Source organism: Acanthopagrus latus, chromosome 6 (genome assembly GCF_904848185.1).
Source record: "Acanthopagrus latus isolate v.2019 chromosome 6, fAcaLat1.1, whole genome shotgun sequence".
NCBI classification, from domain to species: domain Eukaryota; kingdom Metazoa; phylum Chordata; class Actinopteri; order Spariformes; family Sparidae; genus Acanthopagrus; species Acanthopagrus latus.
In genome coordinates, this window is record NC_051044.1 from 17,158,493 (window position 1) to 17,176,607 (window position 18,115).

Genomic DNA, 18,115 nt, shown 5'->3' on the forward strand with positions numbered 1-18,115 from the left:
TCACATGCCTGTGTTTTAATTTAATTATCCTCAAAAAGCCATGAGGGAAACTAGAAAAGGCATTTAAAACATTTGTGTAACAATCATACAGTGGTGATTATCAATAACCTATACTTGGACTACTGAATGATTAGTTAATAGTTCTCTTGTGTTGCTGAACTTGATGGAGATCCGGAAGGGGCGTGTTTTACAGCCTTAGTTTGACATCTGCGCCTGCGCAGTGTAGTGACCGCGCAGTTCCTTTTGCTCCAGACGACGTTTGAAAGCTGGCAAGGCGAGCACGTCTGAACGGTTTGGAGTGTCTCCCATCCCATCCTGACTGAAATATACTGGAACGGTATGATATCCCAATGCTTCAACAGATATCATATTTAGTAATAAGGGAACCAGACTTGTAAATCGTGCAGTATCTTGCGAGCGGATCCGTCACGTTCGGAAATTCGCTAACTTTATGATTAGCTCAAAACACATTAGCAAGCTAACGCTAACATTAGCAGGCTGACTTGGGGAAGACCTGCTGCTGGATCAGTCTATTCACTGGAATTGGGTTATTGCTTTCCATGCTGCTGTAGCTAGTATTGTGCGTTATATTATTAGTTCGGGGCAGTGGAGCAATGGATGACTTTTGTTGAATACAAGTTTATGTAAGATCAACTTGATGCGATATCCTGAACACCATGCGCTGATGGTTGAACTGGGAGAAGACTTGACACTGTTAGCTTAGACATCAGACTGCATGAACCGCTCTGGAGTCAGCGGGGCCAGCTGAGCTAATGCCAGATTGAGGAGACGTTAGCCTGTCTAGCTAGGTTAGCTGCTAGCAAGCTAACGTTACTGGCTGAATGCATGAATGACTGAAACTAGCGGCGAAGCTGTAAACTAGTAGCTAGAACCAGGATTCACGCTTTGTCTCGTCACGCGGGGTGGTGACACTTCAAGGCGTTTTAATCACAACACGGGTTATTTCAACAAGTAAATCAGGCACACATTAGGTAACTTTAAGTAATGTGATCCTACAGGACCCAATACACACGTTCATGTAACTCATGGCTAACATTTGTGCACAGGATTACTCAGCATTTAGATGAAGTCCATTCACATGTAATAAGTCAGTTAGCCTTTTGAGTGAATTCCTGCCAGAAATCGGTTAATCTCTTTCATTCAGTCAGTCACTATTATTTTCCTCCCCATCAGCTACGAGCATGGAACTGAATGATGCTAACCTACAAACCCTCACCGAGTTCCTCAGGAAAACACTGGACCCAGACCCAACAGTCAGACGGCCAGGTAATACAACCTCATAACATCGGCCTACATTTCTCAACACTGTTCCTGAAGAAAACTGCTCTCACTGACCTATTTATTTATAACTTGCTAGAGAAATCAGTGCCTTTCTGTTTTTTTCTTTCCCAGCTGAAAAGTTTCTGGAGTCTGTTGAGGGAAACCAGAACTACCCCTTATTACTGCTCACTTTGCTTGAGAAGTCCCAAGACAACGTGATCCGGGTCTGTGCTGCCGTCACCTTCAAGAACTACATCAAAAGGAACTGGCGTGTTGTAAGTCTCACTAAATAACAGCACATTTACATAGATAAGTTTAACTGTATGAGACAAAATGTACATGAATTAGAAATGACGTACTTCAGTGTGTGAAGGGAGCTGTTGTTGTTTTGGTCTTGTTGACTATTCTGTATGCTTTCCCAAAGATTGAAGATGAACCAAACAAAGTCTCTGATCCCGACCGGACAGCGATCAAAGCAAACATAGTAAATCTGATGTTAAGCAGCCCGGAGCAGATTCAAAAACAGGTACATTCTCTCATGTCACAGTGCCTTCAGCTGTTCTATTTGAAGGTGTGAAGAAGATGCTTAACCAAGCCCCTCTTCATCCTCTGAATTTCCACAGTTGAGTGATGCCATCAGTATCATAGGAAGGGAAGATTTCCCTCAAAAATGGCCTGACCTGCTTACAGAGATGGTGACCCGCTTCAGAAGTGGAGACTTCCACATCATCAACGGAGTGCTTCGCACCGCACATTCCCTCTTCAAGAGGTAGATCTCACTTCTTAATAGATTAAAATGCTCCTATTATCAATGTCAAACAAAATGTTTCTTTTTTTCTGTCCTCATTTGTGTTTGTATTTCTTTTTTAAGGTATCGCCATGAGTTCAAGTCAAATGAGCTTTGGTCAGAGATCAAACTAGTACTGGACACATTTGCCCTCCCTCTGACAGAGCTGTTCAAGGTTTGTTATGACTTGCAATTAATTTATCAGTTACCCAATATCTAAGGCAGTACAATTTGAATGAGTTTTCTTTGTTAATCATGTCTTTTCTCTTTGCCGTAGGCCACTATTGAGTTGTGTCAGACTCATGCTACAGATGTCAATGCCTTGAAGGTCCTCTTCTCTTCCCTCACTCTCATCTCCAAGCTCTTCTACAGTCTTAACTTCCAGGTCAGTTCAAGTTTCTTTGTACTTCAAAGCTTTGCCCCTATGAACGGGTACATTGTCTCTTTCATAGCAGAGGATAACCCATTTTTGTTCCATGTCCTTGTTTTAAGACTTTGTTTTGTTGTACCTCAGGGTGTAAATATCTCTGGTTTCATATATGCAACAACAGATTATTCAGTGAACAGCAAATGTTTGTGAACCATATAAGTTGCTGTTGAGCAATAACTTTTGATAAGCACAGTATATATTGTCTGGCTGCATACAGCTTGTAACACCTGTTATGTAAGGTAGTCTAGGAACTGCCACTAAGAGGTCCCATTAACATTCAAATAGAGAAATGTGTGTATACAATAATATATCAAGTACACTCACTCTTAATATTAATAATGTTTTACACTTGGAGCTAGAAACGCACAAATTGTGAAATTCTGGGCAGATACCAATGTTTAAAGTAAATATATAACATTCTGATAGCATTCTTCTCTCGTTTTTGTGATATATTCTCCCGCCTGTGCCAGGAAGAAAAACAACTTCATTATGATAGTACAAGGTTTCTGTGGGGTATTAAAAAGTCTAAAGTTTGACAATTGACAATTTTAGGCCTTTATAAAATCTTAAATACATCCATATTTTGCATATAGGTCTTAAATTATATTTAGGTACATCTCAGATATGCATGTTTATTTACCACTTCCATCGTCGCCTTTTTTTTTTGTTTTTTTTTGTTTTAGGGAAATGTGTTGGTGAGATTCACAGTTAGTTCCGTGTGTTTTACTTCTTTCTGAAGTAACCAAGAATGTAAGTGGCATCTTGCCATCAGCCTGGTTGGAATTTATCACCACACACTTCGCTGGTTCCAGAAAGACTTTGACAGCAGAATCTGCTACAACTATGGGAAAATGTAAATTTAACAAGTGTTTGCTTGAACAACCAGAATTCAGTTGGTTAAAATCCAAGCCTCATAATGAGTCTGAAGCGCAGTGTATTCTCTGCCAGAGGATCCTCAGCTTGAGCACACTTGGGGTGAAAGCGCCAGTGTCTCACACAAAATCAGACAAACACCAGTTAGCTTCTAAAAGACTCCAGCGAAGTCACACTATCACACACTTTTGTACGCCTTTGTCAGCAGTTCCCATTCAAGCATCATTCAAACCATCTTCGGCTCAACCCTGACGTTGAAAGCGGAGGTGCTTTGGATTTTGAATGCTGTTGCTAAATATATTGGCAACAGATTTGGATGTAAAAACTTGGTTATTTTTGAAAGTAATCCTTGGATCCTTGCACCTTGTGTAGGTCTTAAATTTAGTTCAGAAAGGTCTTAAAAAGCCTTAAATTTGACTTATTCAAACCTGCAGAAACCCTGTAGTAAATAGTTGCTTCAAATGTGTTTTTTTAACCTGCTATACAACTGACTACACTATCATAACATTTGTAATAATTGCAATGGACAAAGACTCCCTACCTCTTCACCTCCCTGAAGTGTATGATGTATTTGCACCATGTAGATGTCAAACATCCTCTGTTTCTGTAATCTCTTTACACTGTCATCAGAGAGGTGAAACATTTGACTTTAACTTGACTCTGTATAATTTCACAGGACCTTCCAGAGTTTTTTGAAGATAACATGGAAACCTGGATGACCAATTTCCACGGCCTCCTTACTTTGGATAACAAGCTTTTACAGACAGACGTGAGTTCAATTTTTTCCACTCATGCATTACAGCTTAACTGCTGCTGTGCCACAAAATACTTGTACAACATTTGTGTGTTTCTGTGTCTTATGTTGACCCTTCAGGACGAAGAGGAAGCAGGTCTCCTAGAGCTGCTCAAGTCTCAGATATGTGACAATGCAGCTCTTTACGCTCAGAAGTACGATGAAGAATTCCAGCCATATCTGCCGCGCTTCGTCACTGCAATCTGGAACCTTTTAGTTTCTACTGGCCAGGAAGTGAAATACGACTTGGTGAGAGTTCTGATCCCAGACTGTGAGTCTCTTCAGTGTGAAGTTCACTTTCTCCGAGCTAACAATACACCTCGTCTTTGTTTCAGCTCGTAAGCAATGCAATCCAGTTCTTGGCGTCGGTCTGTGAAAGGCCACACTATAAGCATCTATTTGAGGACCAGAATACACTCACCAGCATTTGTGAGAAGGTCATTGTGCCCAACATGGAGTTCAGAAGTAAGTAAATGCTTTGTCCTCAGTGTCGGTGTATTCCACATAGAAATGTTAACGGAAGTTGTTTGCTGATTCAAGACTCTGCCTGCTTGGAATGAAACACGTGCTGACCAGACTGTCTGTAATGCCACATTAGGTGCAGATGAGGAGGCCTTTGAGGATAACTCTGAAGAATACATTCGAAGGGACCTTGAAGGATCTGGTAAATATTTCATTAATTATTATCACCTCCCCTTATGTACATTATTCACATAAATATATCACTATTTGATGTCTATCGTTGTTTGTCTTTTTTGTGGCATACAAGTTAAACTCTATATGCTGTTATGAAGTCAGTTGGAGTAATGGGCAAATTATCAAACATTTTACATTTAACACAAGTCACAACTACAGTCACATCCCCGTTGTTAGTCGTCTTCCTGTCCTTCCTCAGACATCGACACTCGTCGTAGGGCGGCGTGTGACTTGGTGAGAGGCCTCTGTAAGTTTTTCGAGGGTCCCGTCACAGCAATCTTCTCCGGCTACGTGAACTCGATGCTCGGGGAGTATGCCAAAAATCCCGGGGAGAACTGGAAACACAAGGACGCTGCCATCTATTTGGTCACATCACTGGCGTCTAAAGCGCAGACGCAGAAGGTATTGATGACTTTTATTTCAAGAGCATTGTTGAAGATTTAGCAGCTAATACAGTAAACATTTAAAAACTGCTGTTGTCTTTGTTTTCCCACCAGCATGGCATAACACAAGCCAATGAGTTGGTGAATCTCAATGAATTCTTTGTGAACCACATTCTCTCAGACTTAAAATCTCCCAATGGTGAGAAACCCCTTACTGCTCTCGCTATGCTTACACTTACAAAATGGGTTGCGTGTTGAATTTAATGTAAACATGAGTAACTCTTTGCCCTTACACTTATTTGTGCCTATGTGTTAATAAACATAATGTACTCGGTGTCATCGTAGTAAACGAGTTCCCAGTGCTGAAGGCAGATGCCATCAAGTATGTCATGATCTTCAGAAGCCAGGTATGAACTGTTGACTTTCTCCACAATTTGTTCACCCTCAAAAGGCAAACTGAGCGCATTAAAGAGGGTTTCTTCTTCTCTGTCTTTTCCCTGCAGCTTCCTAAGGAGCAGCTGCTGCAGGCAGTTCCTCTACTGATCAGTCACCTGCAGGCAGAGAGCACAGTTGAGCACACTTATGCGGCCCATGCCTTAGAGAGGCTGTTCACGATGAGAGGCCCCAACAACACCACACTGTGAGTATTCAACCTGCAGTGTGGAACTTTTGTCTCCACCTTCTGGCAGTCAGAGCAATTGTACCAACCCACTCTCACACACACATTTCAAAAAATAAGTTTTATAACAACTGAGAAGAAAATTCTATAATAGTCATCATAGCTATTAAGCTAATATTTAGCTATTTATCCTCTCCGCATGTTTCAGTATCACTGCTGCAGAGATGGCACCTTTTACTGAACAGCTGCTCAACAATTTGTTCAAGTCGCTTGCTCTTCCTGGTTCTGCAGAAAATGAATACATCATGAAAGGTAATCCTGACTGTCCCCAGTCATTTAAAGCTCCTCATTAATAGTCCCCAGTCAGTGTCAGACCAGCTCCAGAGTTATATTCAGTAGCCTCATCGTGTCTTTGTTTTCTTTTCTTTAATTTTTAAAGCCATCATGCGCAGCTTCTCCCTGCTGCAGGAGGCCATTGTTCCCTACATTCCCACTCTGATTGGTCAGCTCACACACAAGCTCCTCTTAGTCAGCAAGGTAACACACACACTTTGTTACTATTTATGGATGCAGATGGATTTACCAACATGGTTGGTTTGTTTTAGGGATGCATGTGTCAACTAATCCAAAATCTGTCACCCGTTTTTCAGAATCCCAGCAAGCCTCACTTCAACCACTACTTGTTCGAGTCCCTGTGCCTGTCGGTCCGCATCACCTGCAAGGCCAACCCCGCCACTGTCAGCAGCTTCGAGGAAGCGCTCTTCCCCGTCTTCACCGAGATCCTTCAGAACGATGTCCAGGGTTTGTCATTTATCTGTGGAATTGATTTAAGGGTGTCTGCCGGTCATTAAAAAGTCTCTTGTATTCAGTTTCATGAATAGTAGATCTTTAAAAGTCAGATACCTCTAGTGTGATACTATGATTTTTCTGTGTGGAGATTTTTGCTTGATTTCAGCTTGTGGCTGATGGAGGAAACGCCCCTCATCCTCCTTTTTTTCCACTGTTGCAGAGTTTCTTCCATACGTGTTCCAGGTGATGTCTCTCCTCCTAGAAATCCACTCCAACTCGATACCCTCCTCCTACATGGCTTTATTCCCTCACCTGCTGCAGCCTGCACTATGGGAACGTACAGGAAACATACCCCCTCTGGTGCGCCTGCTTCAGGCTTACCTAGAGAAGGGAGGTGCCACTATTGCCGCCTCTGCTGCAGATAAAATAGTGAGTGAGGGCAGTCTTGCAGTTGATAACAGTGATTGTGTCTCTTTTATGGCTGTAAGTCACTATTATTTTCATTATCAGTTAATCTGCTGATTATTTTCTTGAAAAGTAATCTTCCTCTTTTCTCTCGTCTCAGCCTGGCTTGCTTGGAGTTTTCCAAAAGCTTATTGCCTCCAAAGCCAACGACCACCAAGGTTTTTACCTTCTCAACAGCATCATTGAGCACATGCCCCCGTAAGCTGATAACACTTGTGTTCTCATTGTCACAGTCTTCTATAAACATTCCACCCGGTGAAGTTGGTTCAGGTTATGACATGTCTTTTTTTTCTCGCCTTTGCCAGTGAATCGATCACCCAGTACAGGAAACAGATTTTCATTTTGCTCTTCCAGAGGCTACAGAGCTCCAAAACTACCAAGTTCATCAAGAGTTAGTACAAACACCTCATTATTAACATTTACAACATCTGTTTTTAATAACACCAAGGGTGAGACTTAGCCAGTTAAGACTTAAAACTCAGCATGATAAGACAGTCAATAATAGAACTGGTGATAATTAAGTGTCTCTGGTTTACTTCCTGTCTCGCAGGTTTCTTGGTGTTTGTGAACTTGTATAGTGTCAAATATGGAGCTATTGCACTGCAGGAGATTTTTGACAGCATCCAGCCAAAGTAAGTGTGTTTTTCTTTATAACCACAAGAATTATTCTGTCACAGAAGTTGATGGGTCTATCCATCAGTGTAGCATTTAGGCAGTGAGAACATGACAAGGTCTGTTAACCTTAACAGCACAAAAGATTAATAAACTGCCAGTTAAGTTTGATGGCCCACTTGAGCTATTGAAGCTAGTCTTTCTCACTTCTAGGAAGCACTGTTCATTAGAAATATGACGTGTTTTAAAGGAGTGCTCCATTATCAAACACTCAGCTCTTTTTAGGCTTGAAAGGTTGCTCTCTGTAAAGGATGGAAGCTGCGGCTACCTTCACAGTGGTAACAATGGGTTTCACAAGTGACCTAGTTCAGTGATGAAATACGTGTCTATAACCTGCATAAACATCCTAAAACAGCACTTTATTACACACCTCATGGGGGAAACGGGCACTGGGCTGTGCATCAGGTTGAATTAGATAATTAATGACAATTTTGCATAAATAAGTTTTCTCACTGACAACACAACCAGTCGAAAAAGAGACCAGTCTTGAGAAAATGGGAAAGCGACAGAGACAAACTGATTTATACTGCATTTGGAAGCTCACTGTCTACTGGAAGACTCTGTGTTTACATGCTTACGTATAGTGAGTAATAGCTGCCTGACATTTCACAGTGGGATGATGATTATGCTAATCTCTTGCTCCTGCCTGCAGTATAGTAAATTGTCCCAGTTTTCGATGCCTTTACAGGTCTCTAGTGTATCTCAGTTTAAGTGTATTAAATCATTAGCAACTTGTTCAGAATTTATCCTGTTTGCTTGTTGTGTTGCAGAATGTTTGGTATGGTGTTGGAGAAAATAATTATTCCAGAGGTTCAGAAGGTGTCGGGACCAGTTGAAAAGAAGATCTGCGCTGTTGGCATCACGAAGGTCCTCACTGAATGTCCTGCGATGATGGACACAGAGTACACTAAACTCTGGTAAGAAATCAGCCTGAAGGAAAGGCATTCAGTTATATTCATGATTTTCATGCAGTTACTTAAAGCTCTTATATTCATACATGAGTCCAACCACTTTCACTGTCTTTTTAGTAAGATTAGGGCAGAGACATCTCCTCCATCTCCTCCTTTCTGTTGGACCACCACAGATGTACTTGCTTTTTAAACACGCGAGTAGAATACTGGCTGCGACGTAAACATAGTTATAATGTAATTTAAAAAATCTCAGAATAACAGCTTCAGAGTCATTTTGATGGTGCAGTTACTCCGCCCCCCATCACTTGTTTCTGCACTATGTATCTTCAGTGAGAGGGTAGGATCAGAGTTACATACATACTTAACTTCAACATACAAGAAATCACAAATCACACAAAAAGCATTTTAGCCACAGCGCACTGTTATAGAAGACTCGCGTAAAACTGTTGATACAATGGATCAGTTATGGCTCTTTCTGTTATAATTTGGTCCATGAGGGTTTTGATATTTGTAAAACTTTTCTCAAACCGAGAAAAGCATTTATTAAAATGGTGACATCATCACAATGTTAAATCAGTGGTTTTAATGTTTCGGTCCAGGACCCCTCTGCTCCAGGCGCTCATTGGTCTCTTTGAGTTGCCGGAAGACGACAGCATCCCCGACGACGAGCACTTCATCGACATTGAAGACACACCGGGTTATCAGACGGCGTTCTCACAGCTGGCCTTTGCAGGGAAGAAGGAGCACGACCCGATTGGAGACGCTGTCGGCAATCCAAAGATCCTGCTAGCTCAGTCACTTCACAAGCTTTCTACTGCCTGTCCGGGACGGGTATGTTGACTCATGCAAGAAATATGCGCTACTCAGGCCAAAAATAATGTTCTGTTATTATTTTTAGTTTGAATTAAGTCGTAATAGTTTTGTTGAGAATGGAATAACTATTTAGATTATTCCCTAACTCAATTTCACTGTGCCCTGCTACAGATGATGGGATGATGCTGAAAACAAATCAGTGATTGTTGTCTCTTTCATTTGCTGCAGGTTCCCTCGATGCTGAGCACCAGCCTGAACGCAGAAGCCCTCCAGTACCTGCAGGGGTACTTACAAGCAGCCACTGTGCAGTTGGTGTGAAACTGATGTGATGGTGTTCACTTAATAAGGAGACCAGAATACACTGCAGGAGTAGCCAGAGTGACCTCGGGTCACACGACAGACCTGCTTCAGCTGAACTTTAGTCCTTACAGATTTGGTTTGCCTTGACAGTTCTTGTTGGATTTACCAGAGAAGAATCATTTTGCCTGAATTTGGGGTGATGATGCAAATTTTTTTTAAGGGTTTTTAAAGACACGACCAAAAGTTGACTTACCTGAAGTACTGCTTGGTGTTCGGGCCCGTTGTTTGCTGTGTGGCAAAGCTAACAAGGATTTGGATGTCGAGCTCAGATACAATTGTCGGTTTATTTCAGTTACAGCAGTATCAGCAGACGTATATTTCAACAGTATTTTGGAACGCTGAACATCAGAATTTATATGGGAGGGACTTCTTTAGCGCTTCTTTTGTTTGTTTGAATTCCTTTTTTGGAGACTGTAGACTGTGGCTCAATCATAATGCTTAATATTTTTTTCTGTTGCATGTTTTTCCTGTAGATTTGTCCATGTCTCGTCTTTGTTTCTGCACTGTTTGTTAATGTGAATAAAAGAAGCACTTGTATAGATCTGTTGTCACTGCTGTCTCTTTTTAAACTGTTGTTGAGTTTTTTGTTATTTAACCTTTTTAAAAAAAATCAGCTTCAGAATCATGTTGATGTTATAGTGTCTTCTAACGGGGTGAATGGTTTAGACTACACACACATGCACACACACACACAACTTCATACCCCAACATTTAACAATTCAGAACTACTGTCTGTGAAGTTGTTTAAATATATATATTTGACTTAACATCAGTGAAGTTCACTGTAACACAACTGAGACACATTCAAGCCTCTCTTATTTTACACTGTTGTCTGTGTCCTGTAAAGCCTGATAGTTGTCATAATTAAATTAAGTGTTGTAAAGGTAAATAGCCTTGATTCATGTCTCAAAATACACTGTGTCAGTTCCTTGAATATGAGATAACTTGGCCGGGAAAGTCTTTCAAACATCCCTGAGTTGGATGTTTAAGAAGGTGTGGGGAACCCTGTTTTCCTGAAGCAATTCCTGGCAGTCCTTCAGGTCCACTTACATGACCCAACAAGTTTGCCCTCAACGGACAAGAGAAACACATGCTTAAAACAGCCCTCCCTTCAAATCTGACAAATTCACGTATTAACAATATACAGTAAGAGCCTTTGGTGTCTGCATCAGTTCATACATTTAACAGGTTTTTAACACGAGGCGTTCTGACAGGACTTAGGAGGATTTGACGTGGCCGTTGGAGGTCTTCAGTTCCACGTTCTTGATGAATGGTAGCATGCATTTGTCACCTCCCATGAAGCGATATGTTGCCAGATTTGCCTCCCAAGGTAGCAATCTACAAAAGGAAAGCGAGAGAAAACCGTCTCATCTATAGCGGCCTTAGCCTTCAGTCTGCAGGTGCAACAGCTCGTCTAGTGCATGTTTGAGAAAATAACCTAATCGGTACTCACGCTCGTGTGAGGAAGGGGATGTACATGAGGCGAGGAATGCAGACCATTTGCTGTTCGGCTAAAATGGCTTTCATGGACTGCTGCACAGTGTAGAGCGGCTTCAGAGGTGGAATCAGACTGCGGAGCTCCTTTCTGAGAGATATCAAACAATGAGGTGAGGAATGGAACATCCATTAGTTTTTCAAGTATTAACCATGAAAAAAAGTTTTAAAGTAAACGGTGGATGTTACCTGATCTCACAGCCAGCAAACATCCCCGTGTCTATGATATAAGGGCAGACTAAAGTGGTTTTGATGCCATCCAGGTTCTCTGCCAGCAACTCGTGAGTCAGAGACTCGTGGAAACCGACAGCTCCAAATTTACTGGCACAGTAATCCTGGAGGAGGAAAGTAAACACCAGCAGAGTGATCGGCATTTAAATAACATCTATAATGGATTCGTCTGTTCAGTTTGTGGTTGAGGAGGTCATTGATCGGACGTCTTACCTCCACACATGCAGTGGTGAACAGCCCAAGAGCGCTGGCAACAGTTACAATGTGACCGTGGTTCTTTGCCTTCATCTGAGGCAGGAAGGCCTTTGTCATCTGTTGGGCGGGCGGGGGGGGGGGGGGGGGGGGGGGGGGGTTACAAAAGATGATATAAGTGCCGTAAAGAAATACAGACGATGGGGTGTGAGCCATCAAAATCAGCATTTCTCACAGAGGGTGACTTTGTGCCTCCTCACAAAGTTGATGTAATAGACTTCACCAGCATGCTATCAGAGAAACACATTTCCTCAAGAAACCACTCATAATGAAATACTTTAATTTAATATGCATATTATGCATGCATATTCTCAAACAAACAGCCCCTGGCCTGGCCTCAAAAGCAAGGATACAAGTCCATAAGTCCACTTTTACAGGTTTTCAAGGCTGCATTTCATTAAAGTATGCGTAATTTTGCATGTAATTTTCTGAACTCATCAGATTGTTTCACGTGTTCTAATGCTTGCCTTTCCCCACAATACTACCGTTGTGAAAGTACCAATAGTCATCCCTACAATACTGTGTCAATATTGATATTGAGGGATTTTGGCATATTTCACATTTCATATTTGATTTTGGCCTTCAGTCCAAGTGTTCAGTCCAAAACAAGTACTTTTAGTAAGATGTCAGAATATCAAGAGGTATATTGCGTATTGTCATGTTGCCCAGAAGTATCCTAATATTATTTTAAATGTCCATTTTGATTGTTGAGTTTCATTCCTGACTCGTTAAATACAGATGCTTTTGGCTGACGTTGGTAACTGCCCAAGGACCTTCAATCCATCAGGAGCCTCTGGAAAAACGATGTTTTTCAAATTGGACTGTGGTCATCTAATTATTGTAACTTGTAAATGTGCACCACTTGTGTGCAATAACACCTAACACTGTAATTGCCTTATTGTTTTGTTGGTCCCTCTTTTAGGCTGATTTTGGGGGCATGTGACTCAAATGCATACTAATACTGAGCACCAGTCTGAACTAAAATTCTTACATATCTACTATATATCATACTTATAAATAAAGATATGTAAATTTGTTGGCACGCTCAGGTCACCACACAGGAGGCAGATGTTAAAATTAATAAATGACAGTGTTACATGCTAGCTTTGGTGGTTTGGATTGCTATCTTGATCTCTAGTGGCTCATTGTCAAAATCATTTCTAAGATTATCAAAAAAATGGAACTATCCTCGATGGTGCACATCAAAGCTGGGTCCTTGTAGTAGGACGGCATTAGAACACAGACTTTGTAGCTATACAGTTTAAAGGTGCAGTATGTAAGAATTTTTGCTGAACCATTTAAAGATTACCAACAGAATGTGATGAAATAACAGTTTTGACCTTACGAAGTCTGTGTTTTTTATTTCAAAGATATCGGCTGAAGTTAGCAAGTTAACCAGCTAGCCTGAATCGTCCCGGTAGAGGACGTTGGATTAAAGTCTGGGCACGGCGATCATTTGATCTTGTTGCCCTTCTGTACTTCCCATTAGACTGATTTGTTCCAGTTATGACAGTCATGTTGCGGGTGTTGTGACGCTGACAAAAATGATCCACACAATGCAAATTTATGGGGTAAAGGTTTTTTTTGGGCCCCCACTGCGTCACATGACGATGTGATGACACAGACTGGCCACTATGGAAACAGAGGCTCTTCCTGGTGATATGCTGCCCCTTTTTTGTTTCAGGTTTAACTTTTGGTATTGCTCCTTTAATAAGCACCCATCTGCTCACACACAGCAGGGCCCGAGGCAGCTGCCCACTTATCCCCCACAGAGGGGCACCAGCTCAGGAGCATTAGAGATTGTATGTCTGCTGCTGATATCTTTGATATTTGCTCCTAATGAGCTTACCCCTTTATTGTACGAGCATGACCGTGGCTTTAAGAGGATCACGGGTAATAAATCACGTGCCGTCCTTGCTGGTGGGCTCGCCCGGGCTCCTTTCATTCTGGGGACGAGAGGAGGCCGCCGCCCGCCTCTGACCTCATGTTCACTTGGACACATTGAGCCGACACCGAGTGTGAGGCTGTTGCTCTGCTCTCATCCCCTCACACATCACTGCACAGGCACTGACCCGGGCCGGCGGGGGAGCGCCACTCTCAGTGGGGTGTTACGTAACCCGTGTCAGGCTGGTGCGTTAGCTCTGTGTCGGGCGCCGGTGGAGCGTCGTGGCTTCAATGGTGCGTAAAAGTTGCGTGCGTCAAAGGCTCACCCAGAACAGCGCGTGGCAGTTGACCAGCAGCGTCCTCTCCAGCAGCTCGTCGGGACACTCCAGCAGCCTCCGGCCGGCCACCACGCCGGCGTTGTTCACCAGCATGGAGACCTCCCCGACCTCCGCCCTCACCCTGCCCGCCGCCTCGTAGATGCCCTGGCGCTTGGACAGGTCCACCGTGTACGTGTGCACCTGAACCCCCATCTCCCGCGCCAGCTTGGCGGTCTGCTCGTTGGCGGCCGTGTCGCAGTCCCACAGCACCAGGTGCGCTCCCTCCTTGGCGAACTCCAGGGCGAAGAGGCGACCCAGCGCGCCCCCGGCCCCCGTTATCAGGCACAGCTCGCCGTCGATGCACTTGAGCCTCGGCCGGAGGAACGTCTGGACGACGGCGCTCAGGATGGAGCAGGTCAGGTCGATGAGCATCAGCAGCAGGTCCACCAGGAAGATCATGGTGCCCCTGTCCGGCGCTGTTTCCTCTGGAGGACTTAGTAAGTCACACAAGCAGACCGCCAAGAGCTGCTGTTCCTCTGCGTGGCGCGGGATTGGACAGGCATTTTATATAACTTGTGGGGCGGATTAGGACGCTGTCTGATGGTGGCCACCAATAGAAGAGCTTTCAGCCTGATGACCCGAGGAGCTGCCGGAGCAAACCCGTGCACATTCATAACTGTACATTAACAATGGCGGCGTAAGACTGAGGCAGGGATTAAGATAACACTCAGGCCCAGAGCCCGTAACACTTTAATTTACAGCAATAAACAGAGAGTGGCCACATTATGTCAAGATTCAAGATTTGATCTTGTTATGACTTTACTATTTACGATATTAATCAGGTAAAACAAACTCATACACACACACACACACACACACACACACATATATATATATATATATATATATATATATATATATATATATATATATTTTTTTTTTTTTTTTTGATATGTGAATAAACAAGCAGTTCTCAGGGGAAATAAGGTTTGAAGTTAAAAAGGTGGCAGGGTCCGCCACATATAAACAAGGTCAAACAGTATGAAATTGCGTTTGTTTTTTTATTCAGTCATGAATCGGGGATAGTTTATTTATTCTGTTTAAGCATAAAAAAACAAGCAGGGGAGATCTCAAATTTCCTCCCTGAAACTACGTAGTGCACCTTTAATGAATAGGTTGTTGTTGTTGAGTCGGTTCAGATACACGGTGTCACCAGCACCTTTAAACTATCAGCTATTTATGGACAGCCGGATGTTTTTGATGCGTTATCTTCATACATAAGAACCCAAGTGAAGGTAATTCCTGGTAAATAATCGGTGGTGTTATTTACTGAGACCTTCATGCAGGATGGATGGATGGAAAAGCCCTTTTTTCATGTCCGTCTTCAAAAGCAGACATGAGCAGACATGTGACTCAAGTCATTTGGTCTCCATCCAGTCAAAGATCATTTGTCCTCGGGAGAGCAGAGACACACTGTGAGCAGATACTAACTGGGCAAATGTTTGGGCCCCCAGTGGCCACGCATACTGTCCACATCTCTGAATTTGAAAAGGCTGTAACTTTGGAAAACACTCGAGCTGTCTTAACTCAGGCGGCTGAAGACTCGTGTAAGTTCTTCCCAGTCATGGAGTGTAGCTAATTTGATTTACTCAAGTAGTTCAGTACTCATTTGATGTACTTTGAATTTATTTGAGTCTTTTCTTCTCATTCCGCTTCCTTCTTCTCCTCCACTACACTTCAGAGGGAAGTTTTGCACGTTTTACTACTATTAGGATTTAGTCACTAGTTATTTTAAGATGTTTATCAACAAGTTTAGTCCTTATAAAAATGTATGTTTTAAACCACCCAACACTACAAGTACAGCTGAAACATTTCATCGATTCATTAAGTATTTGATTGACTGAAATTTAATTGGTCTGGATTCATATTTGAATGTATTTTTTGTTCTTCCCCTTAATTATGATGATAATTCTAATTCTGTTTTACATTTTGTAGTACTAGTTGGACGACACGAGTGTCGTGAGCTGTCACTTTGTGTAATTGTGACAGAGTTTTTCAGTGTTTCTAGAATTTTTTACAATCACCACAATTTATCAAGAAAATAACCAACAGATGAGTCCATGATAAAAATAATCATGTTTTGTTCCTCATCCATCTCAGTATAATTCAGTTTTTTCATTAATGATTGAGTAATAATCTAATCTACTGCATTGAGTCCTTCACTTCAAATACGTAAGGTAACATTTTCAATGCAAGACTTTTACGTGTAAATAAAGGATGTGATTTCTCCCTCATTGGTGGCTTCTTCAGAATGTTACAACAGAATTTCTGCACAAAACGACCACTTAAGTTGTCTCTTATGCTGGAATCACTAAAGGAAGGGATCTCTTCAAAACCAGTGTGTTGAGGGGGAATGATTACAGTGACCTTTAGTTGCACCAGTTAGCCTGCGTGGTAAAAGGAACTATGGCTTTGAGCATCAAGTCAAAAATATGCAGAACCTCTAGTTCTGTCTGTGTCTCAGATTTCTACTGCACTTGCGTCAAAATACTGCGAGACACTTTGCAGTGAACTCTGAGTCAGACAGGACAAGCCTCTAATTATTCAGTCTCTGTAGACGGGCTGATCTTTAGTGTTTAAAGGCCAAAACAAAGAGCGGAGAAACAACAAAGGTCTCAGTTCCATCAATATTTCTGGTGTTCAGTGTCACTTAAAGGTGAATGTACCTGAAAATAGCTGCAGCTGCTGGTGTTTTTGTCTACGCCCAAAAACATGAAGGTCCTCTGTTAACCAAATACTCTGTCATTTCTTAAATGCTCCATGATGATTTTCTGGAATAGATGTTAATGTCTTGAATTATATTTTTATTTACTTATTATTTACTAGCTGAGAAAAGGCAGAGCTTCTCTTCTTTGTACCTAGAATCATGTTGAAACTCCCTTTGTGCTTTCAGAGTTTGCTGGAAAAGATCAAAAATAACCATGTTGTCTTATGTAAAACAGTAACTTGTAACATTTACTCCGTCTGAGCTATTTTTAACTTTTATCTGAGATCCTTTCCCTCAGCCACAATCAACAACTTTTACACAAGTCTGATATTTTTAGTGTTTAATCGGTGACCGGCCTCCTCTTGCGTAGACATTCCTTTCATCTGTTACACAAAGTTTTTCCTGATCCATGATGTGAGGCGGATTATCCAACTCTGACTGAAATGTTAAGGTGATAAGCTGCATAGCACGTGTGCACATTTTTGGATAATCGCTCCCTTTTTTTTTTCTCTCTTGTACGTCTCAAACGTTTAACTGTACTTGTGACTCAGGCTTTGGCAGGTTTGCTCACATTTTCCCTGCGGAGAGGTTGTCCCCTCGAGGAAGTTAAGACTGTTTATGTCCTGAGAAAAGCCTGAAGTTGTGACTGGCATTGACTGCAGTGTAATCCTCTTCAAAACTTTGGACGTGATGTAGCGTGACGTAATGTAACACAACAAATGGGAATCTGTTGCCTTGCTTTGCAGGAGCAGTTAACTGATGTGTGTCAGGTGATCACACACCTTTAGATTCAGAGGAATCAAACTAGTAAAATGACCCTCATGTAAGAGAGATTTTCATTAGGAATTAACTATTTTATATTTTTGGTCAAATATTGATTTGACTGATGGCAGTGTTTTTTGTTGTCCCCCTTATGTAGCAGCATCAAATTGTAGTTTCAATAAGACTGAGCATTAAATCACATAGCTGCTAAAGCTGTATTAGATATTATTGAATGATAACATTTTACACATGAAAACTAAAAAGTTGATAACAGGATAAGGAATGCATTTTAGATTTTTAGTACAGAGATTGTTTCTTTTAGTTCATGACAATGTTTCATCTTGTCTTGTTTTACCTCATACACATTTTGAAACCTCTTTCAATAGAACCTTCTTTCAGATGAAAAGTGCTCTTTTATTTTGAAAGGTAAGCTTTTCAAGAGGTGCGATGCCAGAACTCAATGAGATGTCACAAGCCAACAGAGACTGTAAACTTATTTGCCGCTGCTATCGATGAGTGTCACCTCATTCAGGAGT

At 41.9% G+C, this 18,115-nt stretch overlaps 2 protein-coding genes across 3 annotated transcripts; one reads left to right on the forward strand and one right to left on the reverse strand.

The window, feature by feature from the left end:
• The first annotated feature begins 185 nt into the window (after positions 1-185).
• cse1l (CSE1 chromosome segregation 1-like (yeast)) lies at positions 186-10,411 on the forward strand. Its single transcript, XM_037100025.1, has 25 exons — positions 186-337; positions 1,195-1,287; positions 1,414-1,556; positions 1,706-1,807; positions 1,905-2,050; positions 2,153-2,243; positions 2,346-2,453; positions 4,048-4,140; positions 4,246-4,413; positions 4,500-4,629; positions 4,763-4,828; positions 5,060-5,262; positions 5,358-5,442; positions 5,589-5,650; positions 5,747-5,883; positions 6,071-6,174; positions 6,302-6,399; positions 6,513-6,663; positions 6,872-7,080; positions 7,217-7,314; positions 7,422-7,507; positions 7,667-7,748; positions 8,559-8,705; positions 9,299-9,530; positions 9,741-10,411. The coding sequence occupies exons 2-25, from the start codon at positions 1,203-1,205 to the stop codon at positions 9,828-9,830; spliced, it is 2,916 nt and encodes a 971-aa protein (XP_036955920.1). The 5' UTR covers positions 186-337; positions 1,195-1,202; the 3' UTR covers positions 9,831-10,411.
• Positions 10,154-14,862, reverse strand: LOC119020589 (retinol dehydrogenase 10-like). 2 transcript variants are annotated; one of them, XM_037100034.1, is made up of 5 exons: positions 14,060-14,862; positions 11,811-11,900; positions 11,556-11,701; positions 11,326-11,457; positions 10,154-11,210 (listed from the first exon to the last, which is right to left on the reverse strand). In XM_037100034.1, exons 1-5 carry the CDS (start codon positions 14,507-14,509, stop codon positions 11,090-11,092), a joined length of 939 nt encoding a protein of 312 aa, XP_036955929.1. In that variant the 5' UTR covers positions 14,510-14,862; the 3' UTR covers positions 10,154-11,089. The 2 variants fall into 2 exon arrangements, with proteins under 2 accessions (XP_036955929.1, XP_036955928.1); XM_037100033.1 differs by having other exon boundaries at positions 11,811-11,909; positions 14,060-14,860.
• Between the last annotated feature and the right edge of the window lie 3,253 nt (positions 14,863-18,115).